Here is a 23,169-nt window from a genome sequence, read left to right on the forward strand (position 1 = left end):
TACCATTTTTGGGTCCATAACTGTTCCACTCCTATTACCCACAGCAACCCAGAAAGGGTGAAAAATGTACCAAAATTATCAAAGTGACCAGAAAGGTTTTGGTCCAACAGCTTAATAACTACATACTACTTGTCTGACAATACTTACTTTACAACTGCAATTTCTTGTACTGTTATAGCCCTTTTATCTTTGGTCCCCATGTAAGAAAATATGTTTGGTTTGACTCTGCAGAAACAAGAAAGAAAATAATATTTAAGATACTGAGGCACAAAAATGTAAACGGTTATATTGGAAAAAAGGTGTTCAGCTTTATAAATGCATAACTCTGGATCAAAATAGACATGGATCTTTTGAAAATGTCTCCATGTTTCCAGGCAAAAAAGGAATGTTAGCAACCTGGACTTGCTTCAAACCAATATTTGAGGCTTGAGTTTTAAATACCGCAGAACTGAGACCCAACAAAGCATGTGAAGGGATTAGTTCACAACTTGTAAGCATGATTCCAGAATCACATCATAGAACTCCAAATATGCAGCTCTGCTGTTACAGCTAGAAATCAATTTAGGCAACGACCCAAAAAGATACGGCAGCAAGGGCATGGACTGAATAGTCACAAATTATTCCACTAACTATAGTTTCACTGCTGTGCCAGTCATCGAGTGGCTTACTGGTTCTCCCAGAGAAAAGATAATTGCGAATTAAGAATCTGGTGATAGATCAGCAGATTTTGTAAGCTTATGTAATCAAATACTGAAGTTGTATACAGACTTAAAAATTGTACACGGGCCACATGTTTTATTTTGAAAACTTTCATTGTAAACTTTCTGCTGTCATTATACTACCTGTAGGACCATTTATGCCTGTAGGTAATAATATAATTGCCAATGTGAAGGGCATCACATCTTGCCTGTCACACACTCAGTCAGCCTTGCATGCCACACAGCAGCAGTGACTATACCAAGAGGGTTATAAATATTAACACTTTTCTCCCTCAAAGCTTAAAACTTCTGTTGCTGTTTTAAAAATGAATCTTTCAGATGGCTATTTAAAATAGAAATCAGTTTACTCTCAGATTTGCTGCAGGTGTCAAGTAATGATGAGTAACCGTCAGCGAACTGTATATATTTCTCTCCCGATAATCTGAAGCAGAAGTAAAATAGGGATTGCCACCACTGTCCGAGGGGGTATAATTGCAGCGTGATAAGCTCACACAGCCAGTTTTCATTATAAATATGGCACACACGTACGTGCGCACACACACACCCCAAATATATTGTTTGCTTGGCTCCCCCTTTATTCCCTCATTATGTTTACCGCTGCAAAGGTAATTCCCCTGCCTTCCCCCGACCAGTTCTCCTGCCCCTCCCACCATTTTCATTCATCCTCCTCCTCTTCCCCTTTCTCTGCCTCCATTCTAGACTCCAAGTCGCCTCCTATCCGTCTCCTACCCCCCCCATTCCACATTGCTCGCTCACTTACTGCAATTATCCCCCCCACCCTGTGACACTGCTTGACCTGAATACTGCTCCTCGTCTCAACTCCCCATGCGCAACTTGGAGATCAACTAATAATATATTTTGTGTGTATTTAATCTGCTTTATTCATACATACTGAAAGTAGAACTGCAAAATGTTTCAGTAATATATAACAACATCTGCTTCAAAGGAAAGCTATGTAATAACAGTCAACTCAACATACCTCAGAAACTTAGACAACACATTAATAGCATCCATTGTGTCTTTGTTTTCCTTATATAGCACAAAATGGCAGTAGCTCCCCCTGCTTTTGGGCCACGAGTGCTTTCTTGGATCTTTGAAAAGAAGACAATTCATTATGCCAAAGAAACATCAGTGAAAAAAATGTACACTTCTTTCTTCCCGCAGTTACCATTGTTCTCAGAGAGTAGTTTGCAAGTCACATAAAAACAATAATCGAGTAATAAAGACCACGTAAAGAAGCAAAACACAAGTTGATCTGTTTCTCAAATTCAATTTGCAATCTGTAACTAAAAGCAAGCTTCAGTAAGTTCACGGAACATGACTGATGTCAAATTCTGCTATTATTCCCTGGATTCCAGGACTTTTACACACTCAGTCTTGAGGATTGAATTCTGCGATTTGTTCCATTTTCCTATGAAAACCATAGATCAGATCAATAGCTTTGCACATCGGTCATAGAACCATAGAATGATGCAGCACAGAAGGAGTCCATTCGGCCCATCGTGCCCGTGCCAGCTCCAATTAGTCCCACATCCCTGCTCTTTTCCCATAGCACTGTAAATGTTTTCATTTTCATTCGAGCTTTCGATTGAGTCCTTAGAGTTAGTGAAATGGACCCAAGTGAAATTTGCCTGCACATTGCATGGTTGCTATTGTTTCTCAACTATAAAACCTATACACCCGCTCAAAAATGATTTTCAAATTAACAGTAGGAAACAAAAATAAGTTTTAAAAATACGAAATGCAGTATTTGATTCTTGAATAGCGAAAGTGTAAAAGTGAATGGAAAGATATAAAATCTAACAGCAAATAAGGTTTCCATTTTGTTTAACAGGGATTGTTCATCATGTAATATTCATTTGCATGTTTTTGCCAGTACGAAAATTGTGTTAAATCAACTGCTCAACCACACTTCCCACAGTTTATCAAGAACAAACTTAGTTTTCAGTCTGCACTAACCTTTTCTTTTGCTTCTACATGTTACTACATTAAAAGCATTATATAAATCCAAGGTGTTGTATGATGGCAGTATTACCATAATACCATTTTTGGTCAGTTGGCTGTATCCTTGCCAGAGTCAAAAGATTATTGATTCAAATTTCACTCCAGGACTTGAGCTCACACTCCAGTGCAGTACTGGGGGTATGCTGCATTGTCAGAGGTATCATTCTCTGGTTGAGGTGATAAACCAAGGTCCTGCCTCCCCACTCCAGTGGTTCAGGTGGATGTTAAGAGCAAGGAATTCTCCCAGTGTTCTGGCCAACATTCCTTCCTCAACCACCGCAAAATTGTGTTACTCATCTCACTGTGGGAATTTGCTATCTTCAAAATAGCTACCATGTTTACCTACATAACATTCTTTGCAATTTAAATTATCAAGACAAAGTATTATATTGTGCTTTTTTTTAAAAAAGGGGGGAATTTTTAAAATAAAGTACAAGCTATATCTGAACATGGAACTCCTTGCAACTTGCTGACGCTTTTGTATACGATTAGAAAATTAAATAGCACACATATACTGAAGTTAACAATTTCTAACCCATTGCCATTAAAAACCCACCATGTTTACACTCAATCCTGGCTATATTTGTCTTCCACTAAAGCTAAAAGGTCATTTAAACTGCCATTTTAATCTTTTTGATGGAATTCACTTGTGACAAAGACGGTTAGATTTTCAACTCACAATCCAACAGAAATCAGTTAAGAAAATCACCAAGTACAATGTGGCTGAAGATTAATTTTCCAGTGAATTATATAAACATTCCTTAAACATACTGGTCATTCACAAAGTGGGGCATAGAGCTGGTTTTGTGTTTCTTAATAATAGATTGTAATTTAACTCTACTGTGCGACAAACATTCATCAAGTTCCAGTTCAGCAGTTTTCAAATGAGTGTTGTATTACCTCCCATGACAAACAGGAGTTGTACCTTAGCAACCAAATGTTACATTTACATTAAGCCAACACACACCTAAAGACAGATATTTCTCAGCATCATTAGATCAAAACCATACAAATGGTCAATACAGTTTAAGGAATTTGCAACACAAACAATCCACCCAAATATATTACAAACTTAGTCAAAAGGTATCGCTTCACAAGTTATTCTGTAAAATAGATTATTCATGTGGGAAATTCTAGAAATGTCTTTTTTTTTTAATGGATCAACCATATAATATAGTGCTTTCAATTAATAGCTTCATAGACTAATCCTCAGTTTGGTAAGCTGCATATAATGGCCGACATTTCTTTTCAGTGGAATGAAACATATCTTACCTGCTGCTTTGACCTCTGTCCAACCATTGAAAAGCATAAGAAGTATAAACAGAGCATTATTTAATTTGTAGAACAATATTCTAGTGTGGGTGTATTGCAGGTGGCCATGCATGAACTGCAGCTATGAATGTGCAAAATATGTGAAGTAGGGAGGTCATCAAGCAGTCCAAGTACTACAGTTCAGTCCCTCCCCCAAGTTTAGCGCACTATTCAACAGTAAGTTCGTATTATCAGTCAAATCTCGATCTCTCACACATGCATATCAGGTTATTACTTAGTTCTAAAATTTAATTAACTTGTACAAGTTTTTCCAAATATAACATACAATGGTATCTAGTGAGTGGAGAACAACTATTCTTAAAGAAAAGACTGAACATGCAGGTTCAAAAAATGTCAATACATAATTTTCCCTTTGTCGAATTGGTAATTTCCTTGGTTTATATGCAAAAACATTTGTACAAGTAAAAGCTCCATGGAAAATATGGTGGGTAGGTCTTCGGAAAAAATATTCTGTATCATACTGTTTTGACTCCCAAAAGTAACAAAGGAGGAAAAAAATTCCATTTTTTTCCGCAGCTCTGATAAATCTCTACTGTCTTGGTTGAAGCCCAATAATATAACAGTCAATTTGTTGGTTTAATAATGGGCAACTTGCCTCAAGATTAATGCTTTTTTCCTTTTTAGAATATGAAAAAACCTTTCTTCCATGAAAGGCTTGAACACACTTCCTAAAGAATTAGCTCATTTTGCTATCTATGTACATGTCCAGTTGTGCTATAATGTATTAATCTCAATGCCACACTCAAGTTTCAAAATGAACATATGGAAATACTTTAAGTCAATGTTCACACCCCAGAATCTAAAAATTGCTGGATTTGGACTTTCGTCAGAACAGTGAATAACTGACCAAGCAAAGATGGACTTGGCCAACAACCACCCCAATCTTGTTCACTAGTCATCAAAGAATATAAGTGTAAGCCACATAGCTGTCCACACATCAGTTTTGTTTCCCACTCTTTTGTTGTCATTTTTGGGATGTGGTTCCACACGCACCAGACTATATTCTGCTGTGCGCCTCAAAGCCAGTGTTGGCAGGCCATCTAAGCACAGGGAGACACACAGCCAAGCCCAATTCTGACATCATCCAATGTCCACACGGACACTGCCAGTCTGGGGATAGCAATTAGAAGTCCAAATCCTGGGTAATTATCCCCTCTCTAACCAGGGACATTGGGCTCAATTTTGGCCCAGCCCGTTTTTCGGCACATTTACCGGAGATGCAAAGTTTTTCTCCATTCAAAAGTGCACCGGAAAATTTCCTTCCCACTTTGGCCACTGTCCGGCCACCTCCCTGTGGTTGCGAAACATGGCCAGTCGAGTCGGGGGTGGAGCTAGCGTCCTGAGCCGAAAACAGAGACGGGACGTCTGCACATGCGCAGTGGAGTGTCCGTGCATGCATAGTAGTTCCTCGCCCCAGCCTTTCCGTGTCTTGCTGCAGCCGCTGTGTGGGACCCGATGCCAGCTAAATGTTGTGAGTAGTGGTATGGAGTGGGAATTGCACAGACTGCTTAGTTCCATTTGATTTGAAGCTTTAATCACTTTAATCTTAGAAATCGCACCGGGAGACCACTCGGCCAGGGCTAAGGGCGGTGCGATTGATCTCTTAGAACTGATAGAAATCATCCAGACAGGAGCACTATCCCTGGCCGAGTGGCCTCCCGCACCAGCCGGCCCACTGCCTTCCCGGGCCGAGTTTTAAGATGAAGGTAGAACTTACTTCAATTTTTTGTTACTGAATGCTTATTACTTTTTGTTTCCAAGGTTTGGTGCTTTGTAAGTCTTGGTGCTTTAGGTGCAGGTCCTCTCCGCTTCCCTTCCCGCCCCATCCCAGGCCGAATGGCCTCCGATATACCTACCTGCGCCGATTTCTTAACTCTCCACAAGGGTTTTCTGAAGTGGCCACATACGCTGGCCTAAGTAGAAATGGAATAACTATTAGCTGGTCTAAATGGGCAGAACTGGCATAGGTGGCTAGTAACGCCCCCTTTTGAGAGGAAAAAAAACGAAACTAAAAAAAATCGTAACTAACTCACTACACTGATGCAAATTGATTGTGGAAAATGGGAATCATTAAGTTACGCCAAAAAAAAAACGGAGCAACTCCTGGCCAAAATTGAGCCCATTGAAACCAATTTTAATGTCCCTACTGCTGCTCCAGCTGAGAATGGCACCAAGCAAGATAAAATTGACGGGGATTCCCACTGCTGCTTGCCGTCTCAGTGACCTTTGCTGGAAAGAGGGAGGAGGACAGATTCAGCCACCAGTAGTCAAATAGCCTGCCGACACTCTCACAAGAAGAATGGCTATGTGGATGAGTCCTCGCAACTGTGGAACTATATCCCACAGGATTCAATGTCCTCAGAATGGGCGGAGAGGAGAAATTCAACAAAAGAAAACAAACTTTACAGAAGTTAAGGGATTCTCTTTAATCTATTACTACAAAAATATTTGCCGTGTTCTGTGGTGAATATTTGCAACAAACAGAACTAGTTAGAACTGGTTAGTGGCCGTTATTGCCATTGTAACACAAGCTTGGATTGTATTATTAACAGCAAACTCTAAACCATGTTTACCAGGAGGAGTTAATAGAACATCTTGCTACTGCACATTTGCTGACACCATGGCCCCAAGTTTCCACACGCGGCAAAACAGGTGCCCCTCCGAGCTGGGCGCCCGTTTTTCGCGCCGAAAACGGTGCCTGAAAAAAAACGCGCTATTCTCGAGCGCTTTGCAGCTCGATGTCTGCTTGGCGCAGCGCCCAGGGGGCGGAGCCTACCACTCGCGCCGATTTTGTAAGTAGGAGGGGGCGGGTACAATTTAAATGAGTTTTTTTCGTGCCGGCAACCCTGCGCGTGCGCGTTGGAGCGTTCGCGCACGCGCAGTCTGAAGGAAACATTGGCACTCGGTCATTTCAAAAAGTGCTGCAGAAAAAGTGAAAATTTGTTTATTGAACCCTTGCAAAGGCTTGTATTTTAATTTTCTTGATATTTCTGTGTGTGAGGGTGAGGGAGTGCGTTCTGTAATTAAAGATAGACTGTGATAAACGGGACACATGCACTTGTTTGAGACTATTCAAATTCTTTGTAGCTGTTCAATTTTTAACATTTTTTAATAAAACCACATTGCCCTTCCATGATCAGCACTGAGGCTTCTTGCAGCTTTCTCCCCCTGCCGTCCGTCGGGCCCGTCGGGAACGGCTGCCTCAAGTAATGAGGCTTCCTGCAGCCTTCTCCCTCCCTCCCCCTGCCGTCGGTCGGTCCCGACGGCAAACCGCTGCCTGAAAGGCCTGCCTGAAGCACTTTCACACAGGTAGGAACATGGTTTATTTAATCTTTTCTTTGCTTATAAATTTTTATTCAGGTTAGATTTATTTGTATAATATTTGTATAAGTATAACTAAGGATTTATTGTAGAATGTAATGACTTCCCTTCCCCCCCCCCCCCACCCCCACCCCCTCGTTCCCGACGCCTAATTTGTAACCTGCGCCTGATTTTTTTAATGTGTAGACAAGGTTTTTTCAAGCCTACAAAAATCTTCACTTGCTCCATTCTAAGTTAGTTTGGAGTACGTTTTCACGGTGGAAACTTTCAAATCAGGCGTCAGTGGCCGGACATGCCCCCTTTTGAAAAAAAAATTCTGTTCAAAAGTGAAACTGTTCTACCTGACTAGAACTGCAGAAAACTTAAATGTGGAGAATTCCGATTTCTAAGATACTCCGTTCTCCACTAGTTACTCCTAAAAATCAGGAGCAAATCATGTGGAAACTTGGGGCCCATGTCATTAAATGCAGTTTAAAAAAAAAATCACACAACATAACCAGCCAAATGATTCACAGCACACCAATTACAAGCTCCAATGGCAAGCGAGTTGTACATATTTGTCGTTTGTGAAATATTTTGCAAACTATGTTCGAATACAGCTTTGGTGTCTCATCGCTATACATTCAAACTTGATGGAGTCCAATTATGGACACAATACTCTCGAGGCTTCAACACTTAATGAATGTCAAGCAACCAAGCCCTTCAGCCTGTCAGTATTAAAGGTGCTACAATACAGTTTGTGCCCAAGCAATTAAAAAACAATGAAAGCTGCAAAGCAAGAATAGAGTTACTGCAGCTCTTTGAGACAATACACTATCAGTAATAAGTACAGGGTACAGTAAATTTCTCTTTGATCTCTTTCCCTCAAACAACAGCCTTAATATCGATAATTTACAATGTAATTAAAACTGCTGCTGATCATCAGATTATCCATCACTTTGAAAGTCATGACTGTAACTATGGTTTTAGAATGGTTCTTCTACCAATGTTCTGGTTGTTAAACACCTCACTCTGCTTTTGGATGTTCTGGTGAATCATCGATCATTGCTTTAGATATTTTCAAAACACTTCTAAAACAAGTCACCATCATATGGTCTTCCATGAACATTATGCTCATAGTTATCTAGTTTCATCTCAAATCACGCTCTCTCTGTTGTAGTTGATGACTCAGCCTCTGACTTTTTCCAGTAATTTAGGAGTTACTCAGGACTTTGTCCTCTCTCCTATATTTCTTCTTCATGGCAATATCCCCCTCCGCTCATCATCCAGCCCTATTCATTCTTTTCCTGAGGATTACATTTCCTTCAGATGACATGTCTTCAATTCAATGGATGAATTACTACATTTTGTTGTTCATCATGTGATTCCATGAGGCAATGAAAATCTAGCATTCTTCACAGTTTCTTCGTCTCTCTCAAAAGCTGTAACGAACAGCAAACCACCTCTTATCTTTTATTGCTTCGCTCCGAGTCCTACCCTCATTGGCATTTTTAGCCTCACTATTTCTTCTGACTTCATGAACTTTCTTATCTCCTTCATAGCCCAAGCAGCTTGTTTTCCTCTTTTGTAGCAAGCACTTTTCCCTTTAAATCTTAATTCACTACAACATACACATCCATCCAAGACATGAGCTCTACGTCCAAATGTGAGGATGCTCATCTAGCATTCCTAGACAGAATCATCATCATAGGTAGTCCCTCGTATCGAGGATGACTTGCTTCCACGCTAAAAAAGGAAGAGTTCAGAGGTATTTCAATGAAGGACCTAATATTCCAGGTCCTGAACTACATGTTGAAGGGTGGAAGATGCCTGTGCGTGGATTTTTTTTAAACTTGTGGTGGCCGTTGCACACCAGCCACCACGCAGGCTTGACAGAGCTAGGTCTTGGTCCAGTGGCAAGGATTAACCGAGACGACTGGAGCCCAGCTCTGCTGGACAGAATACTAGAAAAAGCTCATCTTTAAGTAAATGATCTTTTTCTAATTTTAAGCATCTTAGTCAATGATACAACTATAGTCAATGATGCTCTGAATTTTCCTCTCATTCCAAATTTGCCAAATCACCTGTGTTTCAATAAAGACGGGGCCCCGATTCAATCACATTCTTCCCCAGGGTCTTATAACTGTGCAACTCCTTAACTCTTCATTCATTCATTCCTTTTATAATCTTCAGACTTTAAAACCTAAGACTGGAATCAACTAAACACGACTTCCTGATTTATCTCTTCCATTTGAATCTTTTCAGCCTTGGTGCAATTTGATCCTCTGCGGCAAAAACTTGGTCGGTGGGATCTTCGGTGACCTTTTTGCGGTGGCACTTCCACGTGCCGCCGGGGAGAGGAGCACTGACGTGCAACACCCGAAAGAGCATTTGCGACCGATTTTTGGCTCTCAGGACCCGCATTCTGCGCCCAGAATACCGACAGGATAAAACCTGTGGTGCAGCCCTGAAAGTTTTTATATTTTAATTCTTTTTCAGCGATTTAGTAGGCAAGGGTTTTGTGAATTTTTTTTTTTTTGCAATTTTTTTTTGTTGTTTCCCCCTCCCCCACCAAGGCCTCTGTCACAGCGCTATCGGCTTCGGACTAAAGTTGGCGTAACAGTTTGCGCCGCGAATTCTCGTACAATGCCAATTTTTACCGCTGCACAAATTCAAGGCCGAAAAGCAGGCCTAAAAACGATAGCAAAACAAAAACGGTAATTTTGGCATATAACTACCGTTTTCGAAGCCTTTTCTTTCAGACGTACCTGCTTACCATGCAGCTTTAACACTCATCATTTTAGTGCTGTGACGCTATCTATACCCAAATAAAAAAGGGTCGGGCTAGGGGCGAGGAGAAATGCACACACACACAAAAGTTGGCTTTCCCCAAGTACAGATTTTTGATTCATTTCCTTATATGTGTCACGGTTGCTTCAATTACATCCAAAACCTTCAGAATGACAAATAATACATCACTGATCTAAACAAGAGTGATACAGTAGTTCAGGCATGGAACAAGGTGATCACTATTGTAGTTTCTTTTAAAACTCCAACAATGATACACAACTTTGCTGCCGCTTCTTTTTTTCATGTACTGGCTAATTAAAGAAGAAAAGATTTGAAGCAATAGTTTTTATTTTAAATACTCCCACATTCTATTTTATTTGATGTTTTTGCAGAAAAGTTCATTTCGTTGTCAATATGAGAAACTTCAAGTCGGGTTTCCCTCACTGCTGGGCTACTACGATAAGATCTTTCACTGGCTATGCCTCTATAGGAAACAGCTGGAGACATAACGGGCCCAAGTTTCGAGCCGCGCAGTCCCGACCTGGACGCCCATTTTTTGCGCCACAAAGTGCGCCTAAAAAAACCCTCCAGATTCTCCACCTCCCTGCAGGTCCTCTGGCCCTCGGCGCAGCGCAGCAGGAGCTGTAGGGGGCGAAGCCAGGTCCCTGCGCCGAAAACAGTGCCGGGACCTCGGCACATGCGCGCTACAGTGGGCGCGCAAGTGCAGTAGCTCCAGGTGCCCGAAACTGTGTGGGAGGGGCCCGAAGCACGCAGCCCCTAGCCCTGGCCGAATGGCCTCACTGGGGCTGCGTGAATAAGGCTCCTCCCACGGCCAGCTCCTGCTTCCTCCCGACTCGACTCGACTCCCGCTTCCGGACCGGACCAGACACCTGCTGCCCCCCCCCCCCCACCCCCAGCCCCCGACTGGATCCGACCTGACCTCCCTCCGTCCCCCCGACCCGAACCGAACCTCCCTCCCTCCCTCCCACCACCACCCCCCTCCTCCCCCCCCCCCCCCTCCCACCACCACCACCCCCCAACGCCACCTACCTGTAAATCTGGTGCTGGGGACGCCTCCCTCCCCCTTCTCCTTCTGCCCCCCCCCCCCCGCATCTCCTCGTTGTCAGAAACACAGACACTGACAGACAGAGAATGAGAGACACACAGACAGACAGAGATAGAGACACTGACAGAGACACACTGAGGGGGGTATCCCAGCACGCTGTTGGAGGGCTTCCGGTGCTGCAGTCGGTAAGTAGAAAATGTTTTATTTATTGATTTAAAAAAAAAATTATTTCTTATTAATTTTTTTTGATTGATTTATTGGTTGATTTATTGATGTATTTATCATTTATTATTGATGATGGCTCTTTATTTGTAAAACTGAAGTGTTTAATGTTTGTAAACTTCCCTTTAAACAGCACCCCCCCCACCATTCCCTACGCCTGATTTGTAACCTACGCCTGATTTTCTAAAGTGTAGACAAGGTTTTTTCGAGCGTACATAAATCTTCACTTACTCCATTCTACGTTAGCTTGGAGTAAGTTTTCATTCACGAAACTTTGAAATCAGGCGTAAGTGGCCGGACACGCCCCCTTTTGAAAAATAAATTCTGTTCCAAAGTGAAACTGTTCGAACTGACTAGAACTGGAGCAAACTAAATGACGAGAATTCCGATTTCTAAGATACTCCGTTCTACACCAGTTACTCCTAAAAATCAGGAGCAAATCATGTGGAAACTTGGGGCCAACGAGTCAGAGCCAAGACATTACCTTCCTGTTCAAGAAAGGAGGGAAGAGAGGAAACAGAACTATAGGCCAGTTAGCCTGACATCAGTAGTAAGGAAAAATGCTAGAATCTATTAAGGATGTGGTAACAGGGCACTTGGAAAATTACATTAGACAGAGTCGACATGGCTTTATGAAAGGGAAACTGTGTTTGACAAATCTGTTTTTGAAGATGTAACTAGTACGATGGATAAGGGAGAACTAGTGGATGTAGTGTATCTGGAATTTCAAAAAGCACAAGAGAATATTACACAGGGTTAGAGCTCATAGGATTGGGGGTAATAGATCAGCATGGATTGAAGAATGGTTAACGGACAGAAAACAAAGAGTAGAAATAAACGGGTCATTTTCGGGATGGCAGGGTGCAACTAGTGGAGTGCCGCAGGGGTCAGTGCTTGGGCCTCAGCTATTTTCAATTTATATTAGTGACTTAGATGAGGGGACAGAGTGCAATGTATCCAAAAGATGAGACACGAATAAATGTTAGTATTCAGAGGAATTTGGGAGTCCTTGTACACAAATTAACATACAGCAAGCAATTAGGAAGGCAAATAGTCTGTTGACCTTTATTCCAAAGGAGTTGGCGTATAAGCATAAGAAGTCTTGCTGCAATTATAGAGGGTTTTGGTGAGGCCACATCTGGAGTACTGTGTACAGCTTTGGTCTCCTTACCAAAGGAAGGATATACTTGGCTTGAAGGGGGGGGGGGGGGGATGGGTGCAACAAAGGTTCACTAGATTGATTCCTGGAGATGAATGGGCTGTCCTATGAGGAGAGATTGAGTAGAATAAGCCTATATTCTCTGGAGTTTAGGCGATCTCATTGAAGCATATAATATTCTTAGTGGACTTGACAGGATAGATGCTGAGGCTGTTTCCCCTGGCTAGAGAGTCGAGAACTAGAGATCAAAGTCTCAGGATAAGGGAGGTCAGCCATTTAGGACTGAGATGAGACATCTCTTCACTCAGAGGGTTGAGAGTCTTTGAAAATCTCTACCCCAGAGGGCTGTGGATGCTCAGATGAGGAGTACATTCAAGACTGAGATCAATAGATTTTTGGATTCTAAGGGAATCAAGGGATATGGGGATAAGGCAGGAATGTGGAATTGATGCAGAAGTTCGGCCATAATCTTATTAGATGGGCTGTATGGCCTACTCCTGCTCCTATTTCTTACGTTCTTATGTTAACAAAGCAGTTATCACTGAGACCCAACTGACTACAAAGGTGTCCAAGCCAGCAAAACTGACATCTATAAAATACATCGGGCCACATTTCGCTGGAGCAGGGCATCACGCGGTGTGCCCAGTTAGTTACATTTACAATTCATGTTTGGGTTTAAAAAAAATTTTCCCACAAAGTTGCTAGAAGTGCAAACTGATGACGGAGCAGCAGGGCCAACAGGGCATCTGGGACTTTGGTGAACAATGGGACAAACAGTGTATCTCCTTAAACAACAGTGCAGGGAGAGGTGGAATGACCTTGTTGCGGTCGCAAGAGTAAGTAATAGTAAGCAGCTTAATGGGACATTAAACGAAGGACTACATTAAATGCACATAGTATGTTATTAGTGCTTTGATGTTTATCGGTGTGTGCTGCAACAGCAGATGGGCAATTCGATAAAGCATTGCTATTGTCATTTTTGTAGAAGAAACTGTCAAACAGCAGAGCGGAGCAGCGACGCATGGCAGGGTGGTCCCCCAAAAAATATTGGAGCTGACAGAGGTGGAGGAACGTGTGGCAGCCCTGGTAGGTGCCCACAATCGGGGCGGCTACCCGTGGTGGTGCTGATCTAGTGACAGTTGAGGGCAAGTCCTGCAAAATTCACGGGTTATGTTGGGGTCATGTAACGTAATGTAATGTAATGTTGGAGTTATGCAATGTAATGTTTGGGTCATGTAATGTAATGTCATGTAGTGTCTGTGGATTTGGGTTAGGGTAATTTCATGTAGTGTTCCTCGATGACATACAATGCAGTAGTGGTGCTCTTTTAAATAAGCCTTCGCTGTGTGACCGTACTCATGTCACCCTGACCCCTCCCCTGCTGCTAACCACTCGCATGTTGCTTTCTATTTCCAGCTGAGGAGTCGCAAGCGCTCGATCCCACTATGGGAGCCTCCACCTCCACCTCCACCTTGTTCAGGCGAATTTGGGGGGACGAGGACGTTGAAGACGATGGGGAAGAAGAAGGGCAACCACAGGACCCTATGCACACAGCTGTTGCGGGGGGATCAATGCTGCAGAACTGGAGGTGGAGGAGGTTTTTGTGGGATCTGAAAATATAGTTACTTTACCTGAGGCCACCACTCCCTCAGAAGGATCATGGGTTCACCGACTCAGAGGTTGCAGGACCAAGCGGTGTGCAGCAATGCACCCCTGAGTGTACAAGCCCGAATGCCACCTCCAAGGAGGCTGATTCAGCAAAGCAGATATGCTCCGAAACAGGCAGACGCAAACCTGGACATGGTGGGACTGTCAAGGGAGAGCGTCGATGTAGGTCGTGAGCCTCTCCAGGCCCTGGGTGGAATATCCGGGAACATCGCCGCACAATCCGCATGGAAATCGGAGGATATGTCGCAGCTGACTGCGGCAAAACACCGAGTCTGTCAATGCCATGCGGCAATTGATGGTCTCAACATTTGGCACGGCAGCCCCCAATGTCACACCACCCAGACAAACAGCATCTGTGGGTTGGAAGGTAGAACTATATTCCGACTCAGAAGCCGGGTCTTCCACATCCCGAGCTTCTCCATTGGATCCACACATGGCGTTGCCAGTGTCTATCCCCCCAACAAGAGCAATGCTCTGGATGCCTTGCTGCACAACGTCCTGGTCTCAACGTGGCTAGAGGTAGGGGTAACGGGAGGAAGCAATTGTGGGTAAGGATCTTGGGGGGAGGGGGGAGGAGGAGAAAGAGGTGGTGAGAGTGGTGACTGCAGGTAAAATTGAACAGGGTGGGGTGGGGGGGTGTATGTTGGTTATTTATTTGTTGTTCTTGTTGTGGCCACAGTTTATTGTTATTGTTCATTGAGAAAGTATACTGTTGATAAAAAAATTAACTTGAAAATTTTTCAAAATTTTACATGAAACATTTTAGTCAAGTTACCCATTCTTGTACAGTGTCTCACTTTTAGATAATGAGGGGCAATAGTCATCATGGTTCCACAGAGTAGCCAAGCAAAGGTAAAAGGTAACTCTCACCGTTCAAGCAAAGTGTTCATTTATGAGCTGCTGACGTAAAACTTTTGCAATTACAAAACCTCCACGAGGCTTCTTCTGTAGTGTTGTGTGTGGGGGGGGGGGGGGGGGGGGTGTAGCATGGGTTCATTGCCAGGCTCCTCCTCCTCCTCCTCTCCTTAGGTGGTCCTGCAATCACCTGTGCCAATTCCTGTCCCCTCATGATGGCTAAGTTGTATAGCATGCAGCATTGCACAATGAACTCAACGACCTGCTCAGTGTGCTGCCTCCAGAGTGGTCCAGGCATCGGAATCGCTGCTTCAGCACTCCAATTGTCTTTTCGATGATATTGCGTGTATGGCTGTCATTGTAGCGATGCTCGGCTTCTGTCTGAGGGTTCCAGAGCGGGGTCATGAGCCAGGTGGCGAAGCCGCATCCTTTGTCCCCCAGCATCCAGCTGTGACCTTGTGGCTGAGACTTAAAACAGGTCAGAGACAGTGCTCTCACACAAAATGAAAGTATCATGGATGCTCCCTGGAAACTGGGCATTGACTGCCATGATGCGCTGCGTATGGTCGCAGACAACCTGCCGTTTCAGGGAGTGGAATCCCTTTCGGTTTCGGTACACCTCTGGCTTCTGTAAAGGTGCTCGCATGGCGATATGCGTACAGTTAATGGCACCCTGAACCTTGGGCGAATTCCACAGCCCTCTCACCCTGTGCCTCCCTGGTCACTGGGAATTTTATAAAGTCCATCCTGCGTGCGTACAGTGCATCAGTTACCTGGCGATGCAGCGAACTAAGAGATGCAGCACGTATCCCCAACTGATGCCTAGAAGGAACCGGATGTATAGAAGGCAAGTGCAGCAGTCACCTTCACCTCGACGGGCAGTGCAATTACGGAGACATGGTTGCAGGGTGACCAGGGTTGAGAACTGAATATCCAAGGATATTCGATATTTGGGATGAACAGGCAAAAAGGAACAGGGGGCGGTGTGGCATTGTTAGCAAAGGATGAAATCAGAGCAATAGTGAGAAAGGATATTGGCTCTGAAAAATCAAGATGTAGAATCAATATGGTGGAGTTAAGGAGCATCAAGGGGCAGAAAACATTGGTGGGAGTTGTCTATAGGCCTCCAAACAGTAGTGGCAGTGTAGGGGACGGCATCAAATAGGAAGTTACAGATGCATGTAGCAAGGGTACGACAGTAATCATCGGTGACTTTAATCTACATATAGACTGACCAAACCAAATTAGTAATAATACTGTGGCAGATAAATTCTTGGAGTGTGTACGAGATGGTTTTTTAGACCAGTAGGTTGAGGAGCCTGCTGGGGAACAGGCTATCCGAGATTGGATATTGTGTAATGAGAAGGGGTTAATTAACAGTCTTGTTGTGCAGGGTCCTTTAGGGAAGAGTGACTATAACATAATTGAATTTCTTATTAAGATGGAAAGTGAAGTAGCCCAATCCAAAACTAGGGTCCTAAATCTAAACAATGTAAACTACGAAAGTATGAGGAATTAATTGGCTATGATAGATTGGTAAGATTTATTAAAAGGCATGACAGTGGATTGGCAATGGCTAATATTTAAGGAATGAATGCATGAATTGCAACAGTTATACATTCCTTTCTGGTGTAAAAACACAAAAGGAAAAGTGACCCAACCATGGCTAGCAAAAGAAATTAAGAATAGCATTAGATCCAAAGAGGAATTATACAAAGTTGCCAGAAAAAGTAGCAAGCCTGAGAATTGGGAGCAGTTTAGAATTCAGCAAAAAAGGACCAAGAGATTGATTAAAAGGGGAAAAATAGAGTATGAGAGTAAACTTGCAAGGAACATAAAAAACGACTGTAAAAGTTTCTACAAGTAAAAAGAAAAAGATTAGTGAAGACAAATGTAGGTTCTTTACAGATAGAAACAGGAGAATTTATGATGGGGGAATAAGGAAATGGCGGAACAATTAAATAAATACTTCGGTTCTGTCTTCACGGAAGAGGACATATAATGTCCCAGAAATACTAGGGAACCAAGGGTCTAGTGAGCAAGAGGAATTAAAGGAAATGATTATTAGTAAGAAAATAGTGCTGGAGAAACAAATGGGACTGAAGGCAGATAAATCCCCATGGCCTGATGATCTGCATCCCAGAGTACTAAAAGAGGTAGCCATGGAACTAGTAGATGCATTGGTTGCCATCTTCCAAAATTCTATAGATTATGGAACAGTTCCTGCAGATTGGAGGGTGGCAAATGTAACCCCACTATTTAAAAAAGGAGGGAAGAGAGAAAACCGGGGAACTACAGACCAGTTAGCCTGACATCAGTAGTAGGGAAAATGCTGGAGTCTATTATAAAGGATGTGATAACGGTACATTTGGATAATATCAACAGGTTTAAACAAAGTCAACATGGATTTATGAAAGGAAAATCATGTTTGACAAACCTACTGGAGTTTTTTTTGAGGATGTAACTGATAGAATAGATAAGGGAGAACCAGTGGATGTAGTGTATTTGGATTTTCAGAAGGCCTTTGATAAAGTCCCACATAAGAGGTTAGTGTGCAAAATTAGAGCACATAGGATTGGGGGTAATGTATTGGCATGGATTGAAAATTGGTTAACTGAAAGGAAACACGAGCGTAGGAATAAACAGATCTTTTTCGGGGTGGCGAGCAGTGACTAGTGGGGTACCACAGGGATCAGTGCTTGGGCCCCAGCTATTCACTATATATATATATATAAATAAATGATTTGGATGAGGGAACCAAATGTAATATTTTCAAGTTTGCTGACGACACAAAATTAGGTGGGATTGTGAGTTGTGAGGGGGATGCAAAGACGCTGCAAGGCAATTTAGATAGGTTGATTGCGTGGGCAAACACATGGCAGATGCAGTATAACGTGGATAAATGTGAAGTTATCCACTTTGGTAGGAAAAACATAAGGGCAAAGTATTATTTAAATGGTGATGGCTTGGGAAGTGTCGATGTACAGAGGGACCTGGGTGTCCTTGTACACCAGTCGTTGAAAGCAAACATGCAGGTGCAAGTAGTTAGGAAGGCAAATGGTATGTTGGCCTTCATTGCAATAGGATTTGAATACAGGAGCAAGGAGTCTTACTACAGTTATACAGAGTCTTGGTGAGATCGCACCTGGAGTATTGTGTGCAGTTTTGGTCTCCTTATCCAAGAAAGGATATACTTGCCATAGAGGGAGTGCAGCGAAGGTTCACCAGATTGATTCCTGGGATGGCAGGACTGTCATATGAGGAGAGATTGGGTCGACTAGGCCTGTATTCACTAGAGTTTAGAAGAATGAGAGGGGATCTCATTGAAATGTATAAAATTCTGACTGGGTTGGATAGACTGTATGCGGGGAGGATGTTTCCCCTGGCTGGGAAGTCTAGAACAAGGGGTCACAGTCTCAGGATACAGGGTAGGAAATTTAGGACAGAGATGTGGTGAACAGGTTCACTCAGAGGGTGGTGAACCTGTGGAATTCTCTACCACAGAAGACTGTGGAGGCCAAGTCACTGAATATATTTAAGAGGGAGATAGATAGATTTCTAAAAAAAAAAGGCATCAAGAGGTATGGGGAAAAAGCGGGCATATGGTGTTGAGATAAGAGGATCAGCCATGATCATATTGAATGGCGGTGCAGACTTGAAGGGCCGAATGGCCGACTACTTCTCCTATTTTCTATGTTTCTATGTTCCTAATTGCAGCAACTTCATGAAAATCATGGGGAGGTTAAGCGCAAGAAGCCGTGTTCTCAAAGCCGAGCGGCGCAAGTCAGCCAGCAACTTGCACTGATTTACAATTCACGGACTATCTCTTCCGCACGACAAGTTGCTGGACAATTTGCACATTAATAACACCATGCGTTGTTCAGATGCCATTATATTTCCAGCAAAATCAGGCCCAAAAAAACTAATGGTTAATCTATTACTTTCTATATAGAATGGTGTTTTAGAACAAAAAATACTTTCTCTACACTGGTTCTCTGCTTTAAGCCATTTTCATTGTCAAAACACTACCTAATATTTTCTTTGTTTATACAACTGAATACAATGCCCACTTTAGTTGCCTTCACTAAAACTCGAGAACAAGTTTGTTACTTTCTTTACTACTCACAATTAAATAATTAAACCATATAAAGAATTGTTTTTTTCAAACCTACCAATTAATAGATACTCATACGAGATGCATCCAATTTATTAATCAAAAATCTCACAATTGAGGTAGAACTTGTCCCTCTCTCGACAGACTAAAGACATTTTGCCCCAAATCAGAACAATCTGCCCCAAGAATCATTCCCATCTCTTTTCTTATTTGGATCCTTACAGTTTTCTTTGGATACTGATTATACTCAGGGTTCACAAAGAATTGACCGGACTTTTTCATATTTAATACAAAATATTTCAGCCCATCCATAAAGGAGAGAATTTTCATTTTAGAAAATCATTACCTATTGATCATAAAAGGTCATGCTTTCATTGTGGTAGTGATGCAATTGCCATCACTGTAAATTCTATCAAGATTTTTGTAGTCCCATTGTCTTGCCATTTTGAACATGAGCAGATGCAGAGTCTGGCCCACTTTTCCCGGATAGAGCATGAGAATAGTCAGATTTTATCAGTCTACTAAACCCACAGACAGATAAGAAGGTGGAAGAGCAAGAAACACAATAATTATAACAATTAAATGTCAACTCAACCGAAAAGTAATCATACAAGTAGCAAGGAACAAACCCAACTGTAAAAGGGATTCAAATTTATGCTTCAGTGCTTTTTGAAGAATACAATTTGGAAATTTTAATGTTCGCTTTTCCAAATCCCAACCAAATGTATTGAGTTTAGTTTTCATGTAGCTTACTAATGAAAAACTGTCTGCATGAATACAGAAATCGGCCTTTTTGATTAATCTGTATTAACTACGTGTGCTAACCATTTGCTATTATTCTTCACATGCTTATGCCCCAAACATAAAAATAAGCAGTCCTGAAAGTCTGATTCTGGACTCACCACCGCTGCAAATTTTGTTTTGCTGCAAGCGAGCTTACTGACGGTCAGACTCAAGAGTTGGTGACGTCAGTGTATACTACCCTCATCTAGTCTGATCATGCAGCCTTCATTAGGATTATGGCCCCACACGTGACATGTACTAAATGCAAAATCTAACCCCCCAAATATTAGCCATGTGGTTAAACCTCATACAAAACCATGTGCATTTAAAAAAAAAAATGTTTTAAAAGTTTTCCCCACTTTCTCCTTTAAATGTTCCTGGGTCACACAGAAACTAAAAAGCAAGGCAAACAACATGTTTGCTAATCTGCCAACGGTCACTAGGAGCTTGGAGAAACACATTCTCCCTAACCTTTATAGAGACGCCTGATCTCCCTTTAAGGCACAGCTGACATTTACTGCAAAAGGAATTATCGGCATGAACTGCCAACTCAGTACTCCATGACCCCACACCTAAAACTTTTAATATTTCAACTTTTAAACCCATTGACATTTTTGAGTAACAGCTTTTATAATTTTTAAGCAGAAGGCATTTAACATTGTCAACACCAAATATTTACATTTGCCATAAATGCAGACTCTGTGCCTCTTCAGCAACTCACAGCTAGTAACTCTCAGTTAGCCACACAGAATAAATGATGCGAGAAATATTTTAAGCATTAATTTTTACTTGGATCTGCACTCAACATTTTTCATACTAAACTCCACTTGCAGTCATTAAGTGACCTTCTCTACCAATCCTAATTCTTACTGCCCCAAACTGCATTATAGAATCAGTTTCAAATGCAACTACCCATCATGGAGTTCAACAGGGAACAGTCAGAGCTACTAATTATGCAACTCTTCGTTCCAATTCATCTTTATGATTTAGCCAGCAATATGTCATTAGGAGTCGAGTTATGACTAATTCATCAAGCAGCACAGCTAATTGATCAAAATTAAACCAGTTGTTATGAAAATATATAATGAAAATACCTTCATTTTCATTTTTGGGTTCCATAATTGCATTTGCTGATTTAACCAAATCAGCTCAAAATAGCTTTAAGATCTTTCTACATATATTTTAGAACTTTTAAAGGGCAGTGTTATGCTGTTTTGTCCGTTTCAAAGTTTTCACATTTTTGCTCTGCACCAGTGTAACTATTTGTAAATTATTGTGACAGACAGTACACATACTAGAGTGCATGTAGTAGCACTGGACTTGTATCATTAACATAAGACATAGGTACAGCTCCACTCTCATGATAAAGGTTCCATTCTTCACACAGTGCCTCAGTTTTATCATAAGCTTTCATAATGCCAGTACCAGACTATATACCAAAGCCAAATTAATTTTCAAAAATTGTCCAACAGAACAGTATAATTCAGCACCTATCAGTAGTAAGCTCAATTTGAATTGATGCTCATCAATTATATACTGTAATTGTTCCAGGACCATCAAGGTGCATTTTTATATAAAATGCCTAAATCGACAGCAAATGTTATGCCTTCAGGATCTGCAACTCCATAAGTTGCTTAATCCGTTGTACATGTCTCATTTTTTTTTTGCTGCTGCTTCAACGTATAGAACCCTGTCAATATTTAGCACTTGGCTAACAGCACAAATTGCATAACACAGGTAAAGATCTAGCAATGTGAAAACAGCATGACTTTACCATGGATGTAGTTAATTCTTTGAAAAAAAAACACACATGCATGACCAAGGGAACAAACACATGCATGATGCATGCAAAAGCTGTATTCTAAAATATATACAGCATCTTGCACTAGTAGCAAACTTAAGCAAATGATATGCATTCTGAAAAGTAAGAAAATTATTTTCTAAAACTTCACAAACAAAATGTTTAGATAAAGATTAAACAAAAATATTGAGACTTAAAGTTTCATAAATTTTAGAAAATACATATTCTTGAGAAGCATCCCAAAAAGCAACTACTCAGTTAACAAAAGTGTAATGATCCAAGTTAGCAAATCATTCGCATGTTACAAGGACAAATTTAATGTTTAAGACATTTTTTGGATTTGCCTGGACACCAACACAGAGTTTCAGTAATTCAGCACATTTCCTTAAGTGCTGTTTTTTTTTTAAAGTGACAAATCCATGAAGATCTGCCATAGTATAAAACTTACTTGCCAGTGCAGTCTTCCCAGCAACATGGTAAGCGACAATATATTTCTTTCCTTCTCTTTCTTCAGTTTTAGTCTCTAGCCCAGGAAAGAGACTCTTCACAGCCTGATGAATAACTGTTCTTTTTTCTTTAGTATCTTCAACAACCTGTTTAGAAAGATCTTTGAAAAATTAAAAAGAGAACGAGAAACAAAAAGAGGAAAAAATCTTAAACAGAAACAAGGCAATAAAAGGAAGAGAATTTAACAAAAGTCAGAAGTGCAGCCCCGGTTACCAGCAATGATATCTAACTCCAGTTTGGCAATGTATTTCTACACAGAAGATGTCAAGTTAACAAGCAAGCTCCTCCACACAGTTGCCATGGAAAGAATTAAAACCTCCTTTTATAAACAGCAAACAATACCTTGCAAAAAAAAATATTTCAAAAACACAATTTTTGACAACATACAGGGCAACCTTACCATCTGCATCACTGGTACTGGGGGATAAGATTTGGGTGTACGTGTAGGGATAGGGGAGTTCTAGTGAGCACAATGAGAGAGAATGGAAGAGATTGTTAAAACCTAGAGAAGGACTTTCATTGAAAATATTAAATATATAGAATGTCATAAAGCTTTACAAGCTATTGTATGGACTCATTTAATATTTGAAAAATGTTGGGAGGGAAAATAAAACTGGAAAGACAACTCATTGGATTGCAAAGTCCCCCAACTGGATTTATTTTTGAAAAAGGAAATTGTATGTTTTAAATATCAGCAATAATAATGCACGTAAAAGCAAAAATTGAGGACAACCCATTTTAAGGACAAGATGGCAAATCCATCATTGATCAGCCGGTCTTTGGCTCATTGCTATAGTTCACATCTAAGTTTGTTAGTGCTGACTATCTTTTCTGTACTTGGAGGAAAAG

The 23,169-nt window shown here is 41.5% G+C and overlaps 1 protein-coding gene and 1 long non-coding RNA gene across 3 annotated transcripts in view; one reads left to right on the forward strand and one right to left on the reverse strand.

The window, feature by feature from the left end:
* LOC139278485 (uncharacterized) overlaps positions 1 to 14,803 on the forward strand; it is a 48,796-nt gene extending 33,993 nt beyond the window's left edge. The window contains exons 2-3 of the long non-coding RNA XR_011596278.1: positions 13,578 to 13,678; positions 14,009 to 14,803. This is a non-coding gene — a long non-coding RNA (uncharacterized lncRNA). The remainder of the gene's footprint in view (positions 1 to 13,577; positions 13,679 to 14,008) is intronic.
* The window catches only part of pus7 (pseudouridine synthase 7), a 53,680-nt gene that overhangs the window by 19,983 nt on the left and 10,528 nt on the right, over positions 1 to 23,169 (reverse strand). For both annotated transcript variants that reach the window (XM_070897311.1, XM_070897310.1), the window contains exons 5-7: positions 22,262 to 22,406; positions 1,699 to 1,810; positions 148 to 225 (exon numbers count right to left, since the gene is read on the reverse strand). In XM_070897311.1, coding sequence (XP_070753412.1) covers positions 148 to 225; positions 1,699 to 1,810; positions 22,262 to 22,406 — 335 coding nt within the window. The remainder of the gene's footprint in view (positions 1 to 147; positions 226 to 1,698; positions 1,811 to 22,261; positions 22,407 to 23,169) is intronic.

Source organism: Pristiophorus japonicus, chromosome 13 (assembly GCF_044704955.1).
Source record: "Pristiophorus japonicus isolate sPriJap1 chromosome 13, sPriJap1.hap1, whole genome shotgun sequence".
Classification (NCBI taxonomy): Eukaryota; Metazoa; Chordata; class Chondrichthyes; family Pristiophoridae; genus Pristiophorus; species Pristiophorus japonicus.